Source organism: Triturus cristatus, chromosome 8 (genome assembly GCF_964204655.1).
Source record: "Triturus cristatus chromosome 8, aTriCri1.1, whole genome shotgun sequence".
Taxonomy (NCBI): domain Eukaryota; kingdom Metazoa; phylum Chordata; class Amphibia; order Caudata; family Salamandridae; genus Triturus; species Triturus cristatus.
Window position 1 is genome coordinate 861,886,617 of NC_140591.1, and position 19,783 is coordinate 861,906,399.

At 47.6% G+C, this 19,783-nt stretch overlaps 1 protein-coding gene across 1 annotated transcript in view; it reads right to left on the minus strand.

The window, feature by feature from the left end:
• The window catches only part of LOC146805184 (uncharacterized), a 1,401,767-nt gene that overhangs the window by 673,772 nt on the left and 708,212 nt on the right, over nt 1-19,783 (minus strand). Inside the window, exon 9 of the mRNA XM_085622379.1 lies at nt 10,930-10,951. Within this exon, the coding sequence (XP_085478505.1) occupies nt 10,930-10,951 (22 nt within the window). The remainder of the gene's footprint in view (nt 1-10,929; nt 10,952-19,783) is intronic.

Here is a 19,783-nt window from a genome sequence, read left to right on the forward strand (position 1 = left end):
AATTTGGAAGTGACAAGGAAGAGTGAGTGCACTACGACAACAATTCATATGTACTGAGCACATGTTAATCTGTCAATACACATATGCTACATAGGGAGTCAGGTATGTGCTACATGCCCAGGACACGTATGGATGCAAGGTGACACTCCTACCAAGACCCAGCTACACACGGAGATTGAGAACCTCCCCATGCCATGCCATGGGAATAGCTGTGTCCCAGTGCAAGTGAACAGCCAGACGCAAGACAGGAGTGACATACGCCCACACATCAGCAGAAGTAGGATGCCGATTGCAGAGACTGGTAGCGGAACACTAGAGCCACAGGTCACATGACATTACACTAGGACAGCCCACACACCTTGCCATGAAGGTGCACATGTCATGACTCACCACACATTCATTGTGAGGATGCAGACATGTCCTTGTCATGCTACTCCGTGTCCCATGCATACATGTGCACCTCACATCCGATACCACATGTGGCATGGTGTGCGGAACAGTGTGCAATGTCAATCTACACACAGACACATGTTGGTTGCTGCAACAGCTGCAGCTTTTGAGGGTGCTCCAACATCAACCTGATGGGAAGCCCCCACACATACATGACAGTCACATTGTGCACAGTGGGTAGTGACAAGTCAGGTGTGGTAACCCCTGTACCGGGCATCAGGGGACACTTCCGTGTGTTGGTCTCCGTGCCATGCCAGTGACGCTCACCCCAAGTGTGCAGTACGACATGCACACATGTCAAAGGAGTCAAGGGCATGCCTGGCACACATTGCCCCACACATGTAGTAATGCACAGACGATGCCTTGATGTCCATTCATGGACAAGTATGTCCATTCATGGACAAGTATGTCCATCCATGGACAAGTATGTCCATCCATGGACAAGTATGTCCGCCCTATCCCTACCTGTGTGCCGCCTGTCACCACTGTGATGTGTGAAAACCGCCGTACTGCTGCTAAGAGGGCCTGTGTACGTTCCCATATCACTATGGGAGTGCTGCCGTATGTGTACCCATCGTGATGGCGAGCGTACAGGCATGTGTACGGGCCGTACCACTACGAGTACGCATACGCGAGGACACCCATAGTGATAGGGAGCATACAGGCATGTGTACGGCCCGTACCACTACGAGTACGCATACGCGAGGACACCCATAGTGATAGGGAGCGTACAGGCATGTGTACGGCCCGTACCACTACGAGTACGCATACGCAAGAACACCCATAGTGGTAGGGCCGTACACACGCCTGTACGCTCCCTATCACTATGGGTGTCCTCGCGTATGCGTACTCGTAGTGGTACGGGCCGTACACACGCCTGTACGCTCACTATCACTACGTGTACGCATACGCAAGAACACCCATAGTGGTAGGGCCGTACACACGCCTGTACGCTCCCTATCACTATGGGTGTCCTCGCGTATGCGTACTCGTAGTGGTACGAGCCGTACACACGCCTGTACGCTCACTATCACTACGTGTACGCATACGCGAGGACACCCATAGTGATAGTGAACGTAGGCACGCGTGTACGGGCCGTTGCAATGCATTTGGGGTGCCCTAGGGCCCCGGAACGCACCGTACCTGTGTGTGAAGCTCCAAATTACATAGGGGACACATGAGGGACAAGTATTAAGGCCTACATGCATGCTGGTTGTCATGGAGACCAAGTTCAAATTTTGAATTTGTTCTGGAAGGTGCACAGCAGAAGTCAGTTGGAATTAATCTACTTTGTTGCAATGTGTTTGGGGGGCTGACATCATGCAGGAGAATGAAACCGATAAAGAACTCACAGACTGCTAGGTTTGAAGGGATTGGAGGAAACATAGGATGCAAATGTGAGTGACCAATCACTCTGTACTCCTGTGCATGAGATGGGCCAGCAAGGCAGATATAAGGCAGCCAGGTCCCATGAGGGAGCATTTGCCTGCACATCTTTGTATTCCACGACCCAGCTACTGCTACTGATTCCCTGGAACCATGTCAAGGGCTGTGGAGAGGTCACAGCCATTCACCCTGGAGGAGAACATGGCTTTGGTGGATGTGATCCTCCCACGGTACCCCATGCTGTATGGGCGACCAGGTTATCAGGTGAGTGCAGTGTCCACTGGCACAGACTGTGTCCCTTTTTTGTGACTGTGACTTCTGCCATTGTGTCCAGGTGTGACACACATGCTATGTACTGTAGGGGGGGTCCCAGGGGGGGGAATGCCTGATGTCTCCCAGCAGTGCCCTGAGACAGGAGGGGTGGGGGCCTATCACTCCCAGCAGTGCCCTGAGACAGGAGGGGTGGGGGCCTATCACTCCCAGCAGTGCCCTGAGACAGGAGGGGTGGGGGCCTATCACTCCCTGCAGTGCCCTGAGACAGGAGGGGTGGGGGCCTATCACTCCCAGCAGTGCCCTGAGACAGGAGGGGTGGGGGCCTATCACTCCCAGCAGTGCCCTGAGACAGGAGGGGTGTGTGCAGAGTCCTCCCAGCAGTGCCCAGTCACAAGAGGGGTGTGTGCAGAGTCCTCCCAGCAGTGCCCAGACACAGGAGGGGTGTGTGCAGAGTCCTCCCAGCAGTGCCCTGAGACAGGAGGGGTGGGTGCAGAGTCCTCCCAGCAGTGCCCTGAGACAGAAGGGGTGGGGCCTATCACTCCCAGCAGTGCCCAGAGACAGGAGGGGTGGGTGCAGAGTCCTCCCAGCAGTGCCCTGAGACAGGAGGGGTGGGTGCCTATCACTCCCAGCAGTGCCCAGAGACAGGAGGGGTGTGTGCAGAGTCCTCCCAGCAGTGCCCAGTCACAAGAGGGGTGTGTGCAGAGTCCTCCCAGCAGTGCCCAGACACAGGAGGGGTGTGTGCAGAGTCCTCCCAGCAGTGCCCTGAGACAGGAGGGGTGGGTGCAGAGTCCTCCCAGCAGTGCCCTGAGACAGGAGGGGTGGGGGCCTATCACTCCCAGCAGTGCCCAGAGACAGGAGGGGTGGGTGCCCATCACTCCCAGCAGTGCCCATGGAACGCAAAGGGTGGAGTAGTCACAGATACCATGCCCACAAATGTCAGTCAGGTGCACAAAGACCCTGCAGTACATGTACCACATGTGTGCGAGGCTGGGAGTATACGCATGCATAGCGCAGAAAAGAAAACATGTACACATGAAGTCATGTCAATAGGCCACATACACAAGTACAATGACTACCAAGGATGCCACGAATGATGCAGGTGGAGACATCGCTGTTGGGGTGGGGGTACGCTCCATACGTACGCGGGTGGGGGTACGGGTCGTACTTACACTGTTGGGGTGGGGCTACGCTCCATGCATTTGAGGTGAGGGTACGTGTCTTACTTACACTGTTGGGGTGGGGGTACGCTCCATACGTACGCGGGTGGGGGTATGGGTCGTACTTACACTGTTGGGGTGGGGCTACGCTCCATGCATTCGAGGTGAGGGTACGTGTCTTACTTACACTGTTGGGGTGGGGGTACGCTCCATACGTACGCGGGTGGAGGTACGGGTCGTACTTACACTGTTGGGGTGGGGGTACGCTCCATACGTACGCGGGTGTGGGTACGGGTCGTACTTACACTGTTGGGGTGGGGGTACGCTCCATAAGTACGCGGGTGTGGGTACGGGTCGTACTTACACTGTTGGGGTGGGGGTACGCTCCATACGTACGCGGGTGGGGGTACGGGTCGTACTTACACTGTTGGGGTGGGGGTACGCTCCATGCGTACGCGGGTGTGGGTACGGGTCGTACTTACACTGTTGGGGTGGGGGTACGCTCCATACGTACGCGGGTGGGGGTACGGGTCGTACTTCCACTGTTGGGGTGGGGGTACGCTCCATGCATACGGGGTGGGGGTAGGGTCCGTACATATCCGTCCCCACGCTATGTGATGCTTGTGCGTCCCGCCATTGTTGGGGTGACGTGGGTGTGGGCGTGGTACGACTCGTACCCACGCTCTTCAGGCGTGGGTACGGGACGTACCTGTCTGGTTGGGTTGCCGGTTCGCGTCGTGACGGACTTCCGTTGTGGCGGTCGCTGGCTTAGCTGGACACGCCCCCACCCCCTCGTAGTGACCAGGGCATGGGAGTCAGGTATGTCCAGGGCATGTGTGCTGTGTGACTTTGGTGGGGGTTTTGTGGCCTGCCCCTGGTCCTGCCCCCCCACCCCACCCCACTTTCCCCCCTCCCTTAGTTGTTCTGACCTTCTGCAGCGTCTGCGTCCGAACCTGTAGAGGAGGTCGACTGCTATGAGGGCCGGGATGACACGTAGGTTCGGGTCCATGTCTGTCCGTCGCGTACGGGTCCTTCTTGTTCGCGTCGTCCTGTCTGTCCGTCGCGTACTGGTCCTCCTTGATCGCGTCGTCCTGTCTGTCCGTCGCATACTGGTACTCCTTGTTCGCGTCGTCCTGTCTGTCCGTCGCGTACAGGTCCTCCTTGTTCGCGTCGTCCTGTCTGTCCGTCGCGTACTGGTAGTCCTTGTTCGCGTCGTCCTGCTTTCCTGGCAGTTTTTGGCAGCCGGAAAATATTCACCGTGCGGGATGACGTCGGTGCGAATCGTAATTCCTGGTTCGTGAATGGCAGGCTGCGAGTGTCCCGACATCAGGTCGGCGCTTTCCCGGATCGCATTTGTAGGTTTATTTTGTTCGGTCGGGGTTTTTTACGATTCGTACGGAAATGGTGTTCCCGTGCGAATCGTAATTCCATGTTTGTAAATTTTGACGACCGGGTACGCGTCGGACGGAGAATATGCTCCGTCCGACGGTTCGTACCCGGTTTTTACCGGATCGTGATCGGCACCTTAATGTAGAGAAAAGAAAAAAGTTGTACTATGTTGCATACAAACTGAAATTCTCGGAGGCAATTAGTGTTCAGGCAACCGGTCAGCAAACAGTACCACATTGTGATCGAGAAAGTGGGTCACAAATCAATATCAGACAAGAAGGCCAGGATACCAAGAAAGGTACAAAATGAAAAGATGAGACATGCAATCTTGGTGGACAAACTCAGCGGCAGGCAAAGAACCAGTACAACATGGAAGCATTGCCAGGCACCTTTCCAAGGAGAGTGGATAGTTTATAAAGCCCTACTGCCACACATGTTGTGTAAGTCCCTCCCCATGACCGTCACCAGTGATCATCCTGATGCCCAGTCACCATAGACCCATCTTCCACAACCTTCCTTGCAAACCCCTGAGTCCATATCACTCCCTTATACCTGACAAAATGTTTATTGTTTTAGTTTGACAATTAACCCCTTCGCTGCCAGGCCTTTTCCCCCTCCTGTGCCACGCCCTTTTTTTGGCTATTTGGGGTAGTGCGCGCTGAGGCCCCTGTAACTTTTTGACCACATAAGGTATCCACTCCAAATTTGCGTCCTTTTCTTCCAACATCATGGGGATTCTGAAGGTACTCAGGGTTTGTGGATTCCCCTGGAGGGGTCACAGAAATGAGTCAAAATACAGCAAAATTTAGTTTTTGGGGGGGAAAATGGGAAAAACGGGCTGCAAATGAAAGCATCTGAGTTTTTCCCTGCAAGTGTTATCAAAAAAGGGTTTGTGGGGCTGAAATCACCATTTTCCCAGCTTTTAGGGGATAACAGACTTTTGTCAGATACCCAACATTATTTACACAGTTTTGGCATCTTTCTGGGACATAACCTATTTTTGCTATTTTTTGTGCTTTCGACCTCCTTCCAGTTAATGGTGGAAATGGATACAAAAGCAATAATGGATCCTTGAAAGCTATACATTTTAGAGAAGTAGACAACATTCTGAATTCAGCAAGGGGTCATTTGTGTAGATCCATCAAGGTTTCTTTATAGAAACTAACAGTTAAATATAGGATAAATTGAAAATTTGTTGAAAAAAGCGCCTTTTGTGTCAACGTTTTCACCTGTAACTTCTTCTAATTATGACAGCTCTTTGAAAGCAATATACCGTTACATCCGCTGGTTTTGCAAAACGTGATTTTTTCAGCTAAATTAGAGGTTTGCAGGGCATTCTGGGTAGGGAAACGTTGGGGGACCCACGCATGCCATACCTCCCTGGAATCCCCCGGGTGTCTAGTTTTCAGGAATGTGTGGGTTTGGTAGGTTCCCCTAGGTGGCCGCCGAGCACCGGGCGAAAAACCCAGGTGACCCCCCTTGCAAAACCAGGTCGTTTTGAGGTAGGCAATTTTCATGTCGCCTCAATAAGTTTTGGGCCCTTGCCTGTCGCGGGTACTTGGGCCTCCCACACGAGTGAGGCACCGTTTTTATTGGGAGACCCGGGGGAACGCTGGGTGGTAGGAAATTTGTGCCAGCCCAGTGATGCCACAACTTTCCCACACAAAAATGTGTGAAAAAGGTGATTTTTTCAGCTAAATGTGAGGTTTGCAGGGCATTCTGGGTAAGGAAACGTTGGGGGATCAACGCAAACCATACCTCCCTGGAATCCCCCGGGTGTCTAGTTTTCAGAAATTTGTGGGTTTGGTAGGTTTCCCTAGGTGGCCGCCAAGCCCAGGGCCAAAAACTCATAGGACCCCCTTTGCAAAACCAGGTTGTTTTGTGATAGGTAATTTTGATGTCTCCTCAATAGGTTTTGGGCCCTTGCCTGACGCGGGCACTAGGCCTACCCACGCAAGTGAGGTACCATTTTTCTATGAAGACTTTGGGGAACACAGGGTGGGTGGAATTTTGTTTACCCACGCAGATTTCAGAACTTTCCACCACAGAAATGTGAGGAAAATGTGTTATTTTGGACACATTTTTAGGTTTGCAATGGATTCTGGGTAACAGAACCTGGTGAGAGCCAGTGAAGTCACCCCATCCAGGATTCCCCTTGGTGTCTAGTTTTAAAGAATGTACAGGTTTGCTAGGTTTGCCTACGTGCCAACTGCACTAGGGCCCAAAATCCACAGGTATGCACATTGCTAAAATAAATTCGGAGCCCAGTGGGCTTTCTGCCGCCCTGGTGGGGAATCGGGGAAGGGGGTTTCATCCTAAAGGGGCAGAAAGACTGTGGCTATTTGTTGTCTGGGTGGGGGCATTGGTATGACCATTTTGGGCAGCCCCCACGCATAAAAAAAGCCTGCGTACTCGCTGGCGCCTAGTGGGCTTTCTGCCCCCCCAGGGGGCAGATCAGGGGCCACTGCCACCATCTGCCCTCCCGGGGGGGCAGAAAGACTGGAATTTCTCTGGGGGTGGGGTGGGGTATTGTCATACCCATTTTGGGGAGCCCCTACCCTTACACTAATAAAACAAAAAAATCCATGGTTTCTAGTGGGCATTCTGCGCCCTCAGGGGGGCCAGATTGGGGGCTACAGCTCCCATCTGCCTCCTGGGGGGCAGAAAGACTGTCATTTTTGTGGGGGGGAGGGTGGGGGCATTGGCGTGCCCGTTTCGGGCAGCCCACACCCTTAAAACAATTGCGCAAAATCCCTGGTGTTTAGTGGGCTTTCTGCCCGCCCGAAGGGGCAGATTAGGGGCCGATGCCCCATCTGCCCCCCGGGGGGCAGAAAGACTGTGATAATTGGGGGGTGGGGTGGGGGCATGGGCCTGCCCGTTTTGGGCAGCCCCCACCCCTATTTTTTTTTTTTTTACAATTCCCTGGTGTCTAGTGGTCTTTTTGCCCCCCCCGGGGGGCAGATTGGGGGCCAATGCCGCATCTGCCCCCCGGGGGGGGGGGCAGACAGGCTGTAATGGTGGTGGGTGGGTGGGGGCATTGCCGTGCCCGTTTCGGGCAGCCCCCACCCTAAAAAAAAACTGAAAAGAAATCCCTGGTGTATAGTGGGCTTTCTGCCCCCCCGAAGGGGCAGATTAGGGGCCAATGCCCCATCTGCCCCCCAGGGGGGGGGCAGAAAGACTGTGATTATTGGGGGTGGGGTGAGGGCATGGGCCTGCCCGTTTTGGGCAGCCCCCACCCCTATTTTTTTTTTTTTTAATTCCCTGGTGTCTAGTGGGCTTTTTGCCCCCCCGGGGGGGCAGATTGGGGGCTACTGCCCCCATCTACCCCCCAGGGGGGGCAAAAAGACTAAATTATGGTAAAATTATTTGGGGGAGCAAAGGCCCTTGCCCAAGGGGCCGCTCCCCCCTCCCTGGTGTCTAGTGGGTGGATCCCTGCTTGGGGATCGCCTTCCTGTGGCGATCCCCAAGCAGGGATCCACTGGGGAGGGGTACCATTTTAAAGGGGAGATTCTCCCCTTTCCAACGATACCACTCCCGTCTTTCTACGTGCTCAGGGGGCTGAGATAGCCCCCTGAGCACGTACAAAGTGAAACTGAAATGAGCCTCTTGGCTCATTTCAGTTTCACTTTCAGTGCAATGACGTCGGCGCGACGTGCGCGCCGATAGTCATTACACTGAAGGGGGGGGGGGGCCTCAGGAGTTGGGGAAGCTCTTCCCCAGCTCCCGAGGCTATTTTTAATTAAAGGGAATCCCTCTGGTGCCCGCACCAGAGGGATTGCCCAGGGAATGCCTCATGATGTGCTGGACTCGTCATGGGCACAGCGTGACTGTGCTCCATGACGAGTCCAGCACGTCATGGGCACAGAAGGGGTTAACCATTTATCCTTATTTACTCTTATTAAGAACAATGATAAGTATTATGAGGAGCTCAAGACCACTCAATCTCTGGATATTTTTCTCAGATGTTGGAATTGAAGTATTGTTCCTGATAGGTCTACATTGCTTTGGATGGCACACAACATTTGAAGTCCACACCCCAAACCAAAAAAATCAACTAAAAAAATTATTTATGTTAGGCCTTTCTGAAGTTAGTGCATTATGTATGGAAGAAACGTGTTGGACTCTCAGGTCCAGGGGTCCAGCAGGAACCTTACTGGTTGCATAACGATTAGTAGAATGCTACACAGTTGAAAGATTGTCTTCACGGGTGTCAAAAAGAACAATAAAATGGTGGAACTCCCAAACAACTTGTTTCTGGAAATATTCAGAAAGATTAAAAAAGCTCCAATGTGTGTGCGATTTTAGATCACAATATACTTTCACTTATTTATTTTTTAATAATAAATGTGTTTGTCTTGGTTGACATTGAACTGTACAAACCGAAACTACAGATCATAATGTTCAATATAACGTAAGATGGTCAATTACACCTTATTGTGAGGTCTTTGTCTGTTCCCCGTGTTCAGTTAAATCCACCTATGATTCTCTCATCTCGACCACTGTTTATTAGCATTGCGAGAAGGTAGTATTTCCCAAACTATCAATCTGTTTGTGACCTGCCATCTTATTAACAGAATATGGTATATGGAGCGATGAATCTCTCATCACCTGCCCAACAACATAGCGGTTGCCAAGTGAAAGTGTTGAAGAGTGGAGCATAATTCCTGTGCCTTATCACATGCCAAGGGTCCAGGGTGTTGACAGTTTATCAGCAAGAACTCAACAGTGACATCTCTCCAGAGTTTCAGGCATAGGTGCAGGAAGAGGGTGCTATTTTCCGCCACCATTCACTCTTCTATATTTCATTTCTCATACTCGGTCTTCATTTCATTCTGTGGAGTGAAGACCCAGAGCACAAGATGATGCTGAAGAGAGGGCCCACCAGATCGGCCTGGCCCTGATAATGTCTCACAAAGAATTTCAACCAGGAACACACTGAAGGCTCCTCTGCTTGTTCTAGATGCTGCCGATGAGAGCCCAGTTGGACAGAAGAATGTGTGAGAAGTTGTGGTGAGTCAATCAGTGTCGGTGGAGAAGCTGTTTGATCCATTGCCAGCAGAGGCAAACTGCTAGACTTGAAACGTGGTATAGGAGTGCTTGCTACTTGGGAGGGGCTAACTTAATCGATGACTGGCAGAGCTGTTAGCAGATGGATTGTGCCTGTGTTGGACCATTTCCACTGTGACATGCAATGAAACAAAATGCATGTGCACATGCAATTCTTGGTTAGTAAAACGTTAATGGGTTCTCAGGCTGAGGAATCAGACTGACTGCTCTGACGACAACCTTACTTTGATATAGGTTTCCCACTCTGATGGGGAGATGGGTAAGGTACTCCATTAATCTTGTTCAAGCCAACCCACTGCTGCCTCAAATCCTTGCATGGGAAAATCCAAAGTGGTACTCTTGGCTTTATGGTTTTCCTACAGTATAGCTGACTCTGAACAATAAGGTCGGCATGTGTCTTGAGCGAGCTCTGGTGGCCCCTCTCCTTCAGCGAGAAAGGCAGGGCAGCCTCTTGACTGCCTGGATTTTGTTTTATAGGCTGTTTGTGAGACCAGAACGGTCCTGAAGGTGATAGAGATATGGTACTGCTATTCAACATGGCTAAAAGACATTGACAAAGCCAATAGCTCTCAGATTGCTGAGACGTACTGGCTTTGTCAAAGCTTGTTTCTTAAACTAAAAGAAAAGCATTGCAAGATAGTTGCCGTGCATGTGCACTCATGTGCAACAACCATCATGGAATGATTATACTTTCATTTCCTTTCACAGCGCATCTGTGAACACACATGGCAGCCATAATGGAAAAAAGCAAGCATTGACAATGGCAATAGTTAAGTGTCTATCCTGGGAGCGACCTATTGGTTGTGCCAATGCTTGTTTAAAGCTAGGGCCCACATTCAAACCCTTTCAACCTGTGGAAACAATAGCTGAACTGAGTTGCTTCCTTAAATAAAGGCAGAATAGCAATACCCAACATTTAGAATATTTCATCAAAATTCTTGCCCAACCTTCGGTCCCCCATTACTTACATAAGTCACTGTTTTAAAAATTTGTTCTAAGTCCAATGTAAAGGGAAGGGACAATTTATCTTGAGTATTCAACTTTAAGCCTCCACCAGTCATTCAGATTATAATTCCTTTCGATCTCCCTCCCTTCAACAAAACTAATAGTGAAAAAGAATACAATTGTAAAAACATAATAACAAATTTAAGCACGTTTCAATATGAAGATGTGCTTTATAGTCTATATTTTTAAATAGGCAACTTACTCGTCTATTCTTTTCTCCCAACCTGCAGAAATACAATAAAAATGGGATTCAGTTGAATGCAGACCGTTACATTTCATACAATTACAAATAAAGGAAGTGACCAGACCCATGCACTATTATATACGTTACATTAACATTAGTTCTGCATAATATTGTATTGTATTGTAATTGCTGGGACTGTGAGGCAGTGTGCTCCCAACCCCCATTCTGTTAAAAAGGCTCCCTTGTGCCAGCAAGCTGACGAGCTTTGGAGATGCACCTGTGTGCCTGTGAGTGGTACTGTGACCCGAGAGGAACTTGGCAACATTTACAGCAACCCCAGATGATTTTTCTTTGCTCTCTAATACTGCTGCTCTCTACTGATGACGGGCTCAACCCACAAACACATGTCTAGAGATATACAGCAATGTCTGCAACAACGTTGGTGAAAAACCCCAGCTCATTTTAAAGTAAGTTTGAACTGTGTACTGCATTTACCAGGATGCAAAGGGGCGAACTGTGCTTTGACTGTGAGGCAGTGTGCTCCCAACCCCAATTCTGTTTAAAAGGCTCCCTTAAGCCAGCAAGCTGACGAGCTTTGGAGATGCACTTGTGTGGCTGTGAGTGGTACTGTGACCTGAGAGGAACTTGGCAGCATTTCCAGCAACCCCAGATGATTATTCTTTGCTCTCTAATACTGCTTCTCTCTACTGATGACGGGTTCAACCCAGAAACACGTGTCTAGAGATATACAGCAATGTCTGCACCAACTTTGGTGAAAAACTGCAGCTAACTTTACAGTAAGTTTGAACTGTGTACTGCATTTACCAGGATGCAAAGGGGCGAACTGTGCTGGGACTACGAGACAGTGTGCTCCCAACCCCCGTTCTGTTTAAAAGGCTCCCTTGAGCCAGCAAGCTGACGAGCTTTGGAGATGCACCTGTGTGCCTGTGAGTGCTACTGTGACCTGAGAGGAACTTGGCAGCATTCCCAGCAACCCCAGATGATCTTTCTTTGCTCTCTAATACTGCTGCTCTCTGCTGATGATGGGCTCAACCCAGAAACACGTGTCTAGAGATATACAGCAATGTCTGCACCAACTTTGGTGAAAAACTGCAGCTAACTTTACAGTAAGTTTGAACTGTGTACTGCATTTACCAGGATGCAAAGGGGCGAACTGTGCTGGGACTGTGAGGCAGTGTGCTCCTAACCCCCGTTCTGTTTAAAAGGCTCCCTTGAGCCAGCAAGCTGACGAGCTTTGGAGATGCACCTGTGTGCCTGTGAGTGCTACTGTGACCTGAGAGGAACTTGGCAGCATTCCCAGCAACCCCAGATGATCTTTCTTTGCTCTCTAATACTGCTGCACTCTGCTGATGATGGGCTCAACCCACAAACACGTGTCTAGAGATATACAGCAATGTCTGCACCAACGTTGATGAAAAACTCCAGCTAATTTTAAAGTAAGTTTGAACTGTGTACTGCATTTACCAGGATGCAAAGGGGTAAACTGTGCTGGGACTGTGAGGCAGTGTGCTCCCAACCCCCATTCTGTTTAAAAGGCTCCCATGAGCCAGCAAGCTGACGAGCTTTGGAGATGCACCTGTGTGCCTGTGAGTGGCACTGTGACCTGAAAGGAACTTGGCAGCATTTCCAGCAACCCCAGATAATTTTTCTTTGCTCTCTAATACTGCTGCTCTCTACTGATGATGGGCTCAACCCACAAACACGTGTCTAGAGATATACAGCAATGTCTGCACCAACGTTGGTAAAAAACTCCAGCTAATTTTAAAGTAAGTTTGAACAGTGTACTGCATTTACCAGGATGCAAAGGGTAAAGTAAGTTTGAACAGTGTACTGCATTTACCAGGATGCAAAGGGGCGAACTGTGCTGGGACTGTAAGGCAGTGTGCTCCCAACCCCCATTCTGTTTAAAAGGCTCTCTTGAGCCAGCAAGCTGACGAGCTTTGGAGATGCACCTGTGTGCCTGTGAGTGGTACTGTCTCCTGAAAGGAACTTGCAGCATTTCCAGCAACCCCAGATGATTTTTCTTTGCTCTCTAATACTGCTGCTCTCTACTGATGACGGGCTCAACCCAGAAACACGTGTCTAGAGATATACAGCAATGTTTGCACCAACTTTGGTGAAAAACTCCAGCTAGTAAGTAAGTTTGAACTGTGTACTGCATTTACCAGAATGTAAAGGGGCGAACTGTGCTGGGACTGTGAGGCAGTGTGCTCCCAACCCCCATTCTGTATTGTAATTACATTTGTATAGCCCTTACTACCCCTGTTGAGGTGTCAAAGTGCTTTTTCGGTGAGTAGCATGCTACCACAGAACCCAAAAAGGATTAATGGTGAATTAGTATATTGAAATATGAGAATAATTTGAGCGATGGATATGTTAGTCTGTTCTTTGGATTGTGAAGGTAGTGGAGGGACAGAAGAGGAAAAGATTTTCATTTATATAGCGCTTGTTACCCTGATGAGGTGTTGTAGCACTTTTCGGCAAGTAGGAAGCTACTCTGGATACCAAAAAGAATTAGTGAAGAATTAGCGTAGGGAAATATGAAATTAATTTGATTTGAGTAGTGGACATGTTAGTCTGTTATTTGGATTTCTAAAAGGAATAGTAGAGGGATAGAAGAAGGAAGGGTCTAGACTTTTTATGGCGGAGTTAATAGCAGTAGGAGGGGGTTTGGGATGAGTAAATTGAAGGTGGATGGGGAAGAGTCAGAGGGAAGGGTTTAGAAAGGCTTGTTTGGGAGATCTGAATAGTAAAAGAGGTATGAGAAGATGCAAGGAGGAGCAGAGGAGGGAAGAGTCTAGAAAGGTTTTTTGGGGGAATCATAGTAGTTATATGGGGTTTGGGTTAAATGGGAGAGTGGAGGTAGAGGATATATTGAGAGCAGTATAGGGTGAGAAATGGAGTAGTGCTTTGGAGAGAGAAGTGGAATGAGGTTTGAGATGAGTCAGAGTGGAGGTAGAGGATATAATGCGAGAAATAGAGGGTGAAGTATAGGGTAGTACATTGGATATGCTGAACTACAAGCAAAGTAAAAAACATAAAGATACTTAAGTACATGGAAGGTAAATCATAAGTACATGGAAGGCATATATGCATAATGAAGGTAATATATGTAGATTAAAGTTGCATTTAATAAACTCAGACTGTCGAGTGTTACTGTACTTTAAATTAATATATATTTTTATATCAATAGTGCAGCAATTGTAGATAGATTTGATAAAAGATTTACTTATTTATGCAGTCATTTATATACATTTTAAACATAGAATAATGTAACTATAATTAATATGTTCATTTGTTAAGCAGAACTAACAAATATCTATATCTTTAAAAACATTATTATTATACATGTTTAGAAAAGCAATACACATAATGTAGGTACACATCTATAGTCAAAATAAATGCTTATATACAGAGGGATATGCTGTATATTTATGTTTGAGTATGGCGGTATGTGGGGAAAAGCCAACTCTTGAGTAAGGGTGGGCGGACAACTCCGTTCCGCCCACGGAATTGCGGAGATTTGCCCTTCCGCGATAATAGGCGGAGAAACAGGGAAAATCTCCGCACTCTCAGGGCGTAACGGAAGTTGTCCGCCCGCCCTATTAAATACATAAAAAAATACAAGTTTAAATAACCTTACCTGATCGGCGGTGTCCCCGGGCTTCAAACCTCTTCCCGTGCGTCTTCTTCTGAGAACTGCGCATGCGCGGGAGCCCGCGCATGCGCAGTCCTGCCGAGGAATGCACATGCGTGGGCTCCCGCACATGCACAGTTCTCAGAAGAAGATGCGCTGGAAGAGGTTTGAAGCCCGGGGACGCCGCCGATCAGGTGAGGTTATTTAAACTTGTATTTTTTTATGTATTTAATAGGGCGGGTGGGAGGCGGGATATGAGTAAGGGAACTATGCGGAGAGTGCGGAGATTGGTTCCATCTCCGTGCCTCTCCGCGTAGGTCCCTGACACATATTATGCCCACCCTTACTCTTGAGTAGAGTCCTGAAGATAAAGTGGTCATCCGTGAATCTTATGTTTGGGGATAAAGAGTTCCAAAGTTTGGCTGCTTGAACAGAGAAGGATGTGCCACCCATGGTTTTATTTTTTTCTTGTACAGTAGGATATTGAGGCGAGGTGCCAATCTAGAGCGGGGTTTTCTTTGTTGTATGTATTTTGTGATTTTATTCCTGATGAAGAATGGTCCTGTTCCATGTACCGCTTTGTGGGTAATACAAAGCAGCTTGAATGTGGACTTTATGGCAACCGGTAACTAATGTAGGGCTTTCAAGGGGGTAAGATATGGGTGTGCAGGCGTTTTATGCAAGAGTAGTCTGGCAGCAGAGTTCTGAATCCGTTGTAGTCTTTTTATAGTTGTGAAAGGTGATCCGTGGTAGAGGCTATTGGCTTAATCGAGTTTGGACAGAACAAGAGAAATGGTAGCCTGGACCTTGTGTGGGGATCCCAGATCGGGATAGACGCGTCAAAGAATTTTCATAGTAACAAAGCTTGATCTTGCAAGTTTGTCCACTTGGGCATTTATTGATAGCTTGGAGACCATGGTCATTCCGAGGTTTCTTACTTCTTTTGATACTTTAGGCGGTGTTCCCAGATCATCAGGCTATGCAATGAGTGGGTCATCATTTTTCCAATCACCACATGTGAGTATTTCCGTTTTGGAAGCATTCAGTTTGAGTTGGCTCCATGTCATACACTGATCCACTGCTCTAGGACAAATTAAATTTGGTGAGTTTCCAATGTCTTTGATGCATTCCAATTGAAGGAGTATTTGTGTGTCATCTGCATAGTTATAGCATGTGATGTGAAATTGATTGATCAGAGCCGGTAATTACTTCATGTAGATGTTGAAAAGCATGGGTGAGATGATACAACCATGATGGATTTCTGCTTTTGTGAAGTACATTTTGGAAGTGTAAGGGGGGATTTGTAAAGGTAGGATGTGATCCAGTGAGAGCAGTCTCCTCTATGCCGGCTTTGTAGAGTCTTTGTACCAGAGTGTCATGGTTAACAGTGTCAAAGGCAGCTGAGAGGTCCAAGAGAAGTAGCACAGCAACCCAGTTCTGGTCAACTATGCTCTTAAGGTCGTCCCAGATGGCAACGAGGGCAGATTCCGTCCTTCTTCCTGGACGGAATCCCAATTGGAAGTCTGAAAGTATGGCATTATCTTCAAGGAATTGATACATCTGGGTGAATGCTGATCTTTCTATCAGTTTGCCCAGGAAAGGTCCATTTGAAACTCGTCTGTAGTTGTCGGGATTTACCAGGGCAAGGGTTGTTTTCTTCATTAGTGGCCATATGTACGCCTTTTTTAGATCTTGTAGAATTATTCCAGTAGTTAAGGATTTGATGACTCTTCTTCTTAGTGGTGTAGCAGCAGAGGTTGTTAGAAGAACTTTCTTCAAGGTTTGTGGTGGACAGGAGTCCAACAGGCTGCTGGCAGGCCTACTTGCTTTGACCAGGTCCATAAAAATTCATATTGTGCAATTTGTTGGGAGGAATGGGGAGGCTGGGTTAACATACTCTTGGATTTTTATTTTGGAAAAGGGTTTGTGATGGTGGTTTTTTCTTTGTTTTAAATAGGAGTCCCACGTGTCAGCTTTAGCCGTGTAATGATTTGTCAGTTTATATGTGAAATGTTGAGTAATGGGATAAGCTCCTTTTAGGCAATTTTGTTTGAGAAATTCAGTGAGAATTTTATAGAATTCTTTATTTGCACATTTAACATTTTGAATTCTGGCTGAATAGTATTTTTTTGTGCTTTTTGATAGCTGACTTGTATAATCTGTTAAGTTTTTAGAAGCAAAGTTTTTCTTGATTGTTGCTTTTTTTGAGCCAGGCACAGTGAAGCTGTTAATTTGCTGACTTATGCCTTTTAACTCTGTACCTCTCAAAGGTGCCTGTTTTCTTTTGTTGGGTTGTATCGGTTTTAGTGTTATTAGTATATCAAAAGCTATCTGTAGCCACTCATATATGGGCCCAATGCACAAAGGTAAGGTTAGACGAAAGTCTGACTTTATGACTTTTGGTATTCACAAAGGGCATTTACTACTCGTAAATGCCCTTTGTGAATACTGAAAGTCGTTAAGTAAGACTTTCCCCTAACTTTACGTTTGTGAATCGGGCCCATAGTTTTTGAATGGAATTTATTGTGTCAAGATCTGTACTGGATGTTAGCTGTTTTTCTAAGTGTTCAAAATTGAGTTTGTTCCATGATAGATGCACGTAATGTGGTTTTAGGTGTGTTGCTTAGTGTTGTTTTATGTTGGAAAGCAAGCACATGGTGGTCTGACCATGTGAGTGGAGTCACTGTTTGAAAGGTGATTAGTAGTGTATTTGCAAAAATTACATCTAGGATGTGTCCATCAATGTGTCTTGGTTTGTGGATGATCTGATGCAGGTTCAGTGCATCCAGACCAGTGATAATTGTTTCTGGATGGGGCATATTTGGTTTGTCACACCAAAGGTTGAGGTCACCCAGAATTAAAAGGCTGGAGTGTAGTATGATAAGGTTTGAAACCATATCTAGAGGTGTGTCTGGTAACGTTGCATTGCTAGGTGGAGGTCTGTAAAGGAGCAGGAAGTTACAGGAGGAAGATGGTGTAGAGTTGAATTTAGAGAAGAGGGCCTCACTATCTTGCATGGAGATGTCATCAGTTTTAGTGATGTGTAATGTCTGCCTGTTAACAACAGCTAGGCCACCTTCTCTTTTGCCTATATGATTTTGGGTGAGTGTTTGATAGCCTAGAGGAACAGCTTCATGCAAGACTGGAGCCATATCATCTCCCAACCATGATTCAGTTATGAAGAGCATGTCGGGTTTTGTGTCAGTGAGAAGGTCATACATTTTGAAGGGATGCTTGTTTTTAGAGAGTGATCGAGCATTGATTAGTAGGCGGTTTAAAGAATGTGCTTTGGTGATAGTGTGACTTTGTTTTGTAGAAGAGTGAGTAGTATTTTGTGGGCTTGTAGCAGGTGTGTCCTTAGTACTGGTATTAGCTGTGTGAGGAGAGCAATAGTATAGCAGTTCTATATTGTCTTCCTCATCCAGCAGGCTAAGAAGGCATTTTGATGGGTCTGCATGTGTTGGTGGTGGAGATGGTGGTTGAGAGTGAGTTGGTGAGCTGTGTTGTTTTTGCAGTGTAGCCTTGTTGTGCAGAAGATACGGAGAAGCGAAGCTGTGAGGAGTGGCATGTTGCTTATTTTTTTGTGTGTCTGTTTAGGGTGGAAGGTACATGAGTTAGGGGTGGTGGTGTAGCATGTGGGTCATGTTGTAATGCTCTAAATTGTCCAATGGATGAGAGGCAGTTAAAGGAGAGTCGCTGAGTTGCTGTTTATGTGTTAGGTGTTGGTGAAGAGAGAAAGCTTGGCATTGGTGTTTGTTCATGGTGAGTGTCATTTGTGTAGTCTGGAAGGTGGGAGTGGGTGTATGTTTGTAGTTTGTGACGGGAAGTATTATGAGGTGCTGTGTGTGAGAGATTTTGTTGTGCTGGTGTGCATGTTATGTTATGTTTTTGAGGAGTTGTGAAAGAAGGTACTGATGTATTTGTTTTCTGAGAATAGTTTGTATGTAAATTATTGTTGGTGAGTGGAGGTTGTAAGGTAAAGGGGATGGCGATGTGTCTGTGAAAAGAGAGAGAATGTGGTGTGTATGAGGGGATGAACTAGAGTTAAGAGTGTTTGATTTGATTGCTGAAAGAGGTAGTATGTGTGGTGCAGTGAAGTGTAAGTGTTGTGTGGTTATGTTATTGTGGTAGAAAGAAGAGGAGGGTGTTGGTGAATGAAAAGTTGGAAGGCGGAAGGCGGAGTATAGGTTTGTTGGTGACAAACAGGGGTCTGTTAGGAGCAATTAGAGCAGGGAGTGTGTTTCTGGATGGGATATAGTTACGTATGTTGTGGATTTGGATTGTGTTTGTGATGAGTGGATTGGTTAGTGGTATAGGATAGAGTAGTGTATTGTTTGTAAGTGATGTTGCAAACATATGGTAGCTGGGGTAGAAGGGTGTATAAGAGTGGTTTGTAGGTTATGTAGTGGGAGTTGAGACATTGAACTTTGTGTAGGGTTAGTTTGTAGTAAATGGGTAGAGTACATTTGATGTGAGGTTGTTAATCTGGTTGTGGTTGTCGATGGGGTAGTGTGGGTGCTGGTGCATGGAAATTGGGGCTGCATCTCTGGCCGTAGTACCAACCAGTCTTGGACAGGCTCAAACAGGCAACTGACCTTGTCCTCTCCGCTCTTAGCCTCAACACGTGGGCTGAGACACCCTGACCCCCAAGCTTAAAAAGCCCTAAAATTCAGGTGACCCCTTCGGCCAATCGAAACCTTAGAACTAACTCTAACCAATCGCAACACTAGCCCTAAGCCCTAGAACCAACAGGACACCAGCCTCTTACAGCCAATCGCAGCCCTAGCTCCAGCAGCCAATCGGGCATGAAACCCTAAGCCCTATGTCCAATAGAAACCCTAGTCACGGCAGCCAATCAGGCACGAATCCCTAAGCACTACATCCAATAGAAACCCTAGCCCCAGCCCTAGTCCCAACCTTTGCCCCAGCAGCCAATCAGGCACGAAACACTAAGCCCTACGTCCAATAGAAACCCTAGTCCCAGGAACCAATTGGAAACTCTAAACCAACCCACCAATCAGAACCCTAACCCTAAGCCCTATTTCCAATCAAAACACTGACCCAGGGACCGATCAGAACTGTAGACATATCAGCTAATCAGAACACTAACCCTGAGCCCAATAGAAACAACAGATGCAGTCATCAATCAGTGCACAAATGAAACATTCAATATGCTTTTTCTACAGAGTACTGGCCATAGGTTGCTTGTGTTCC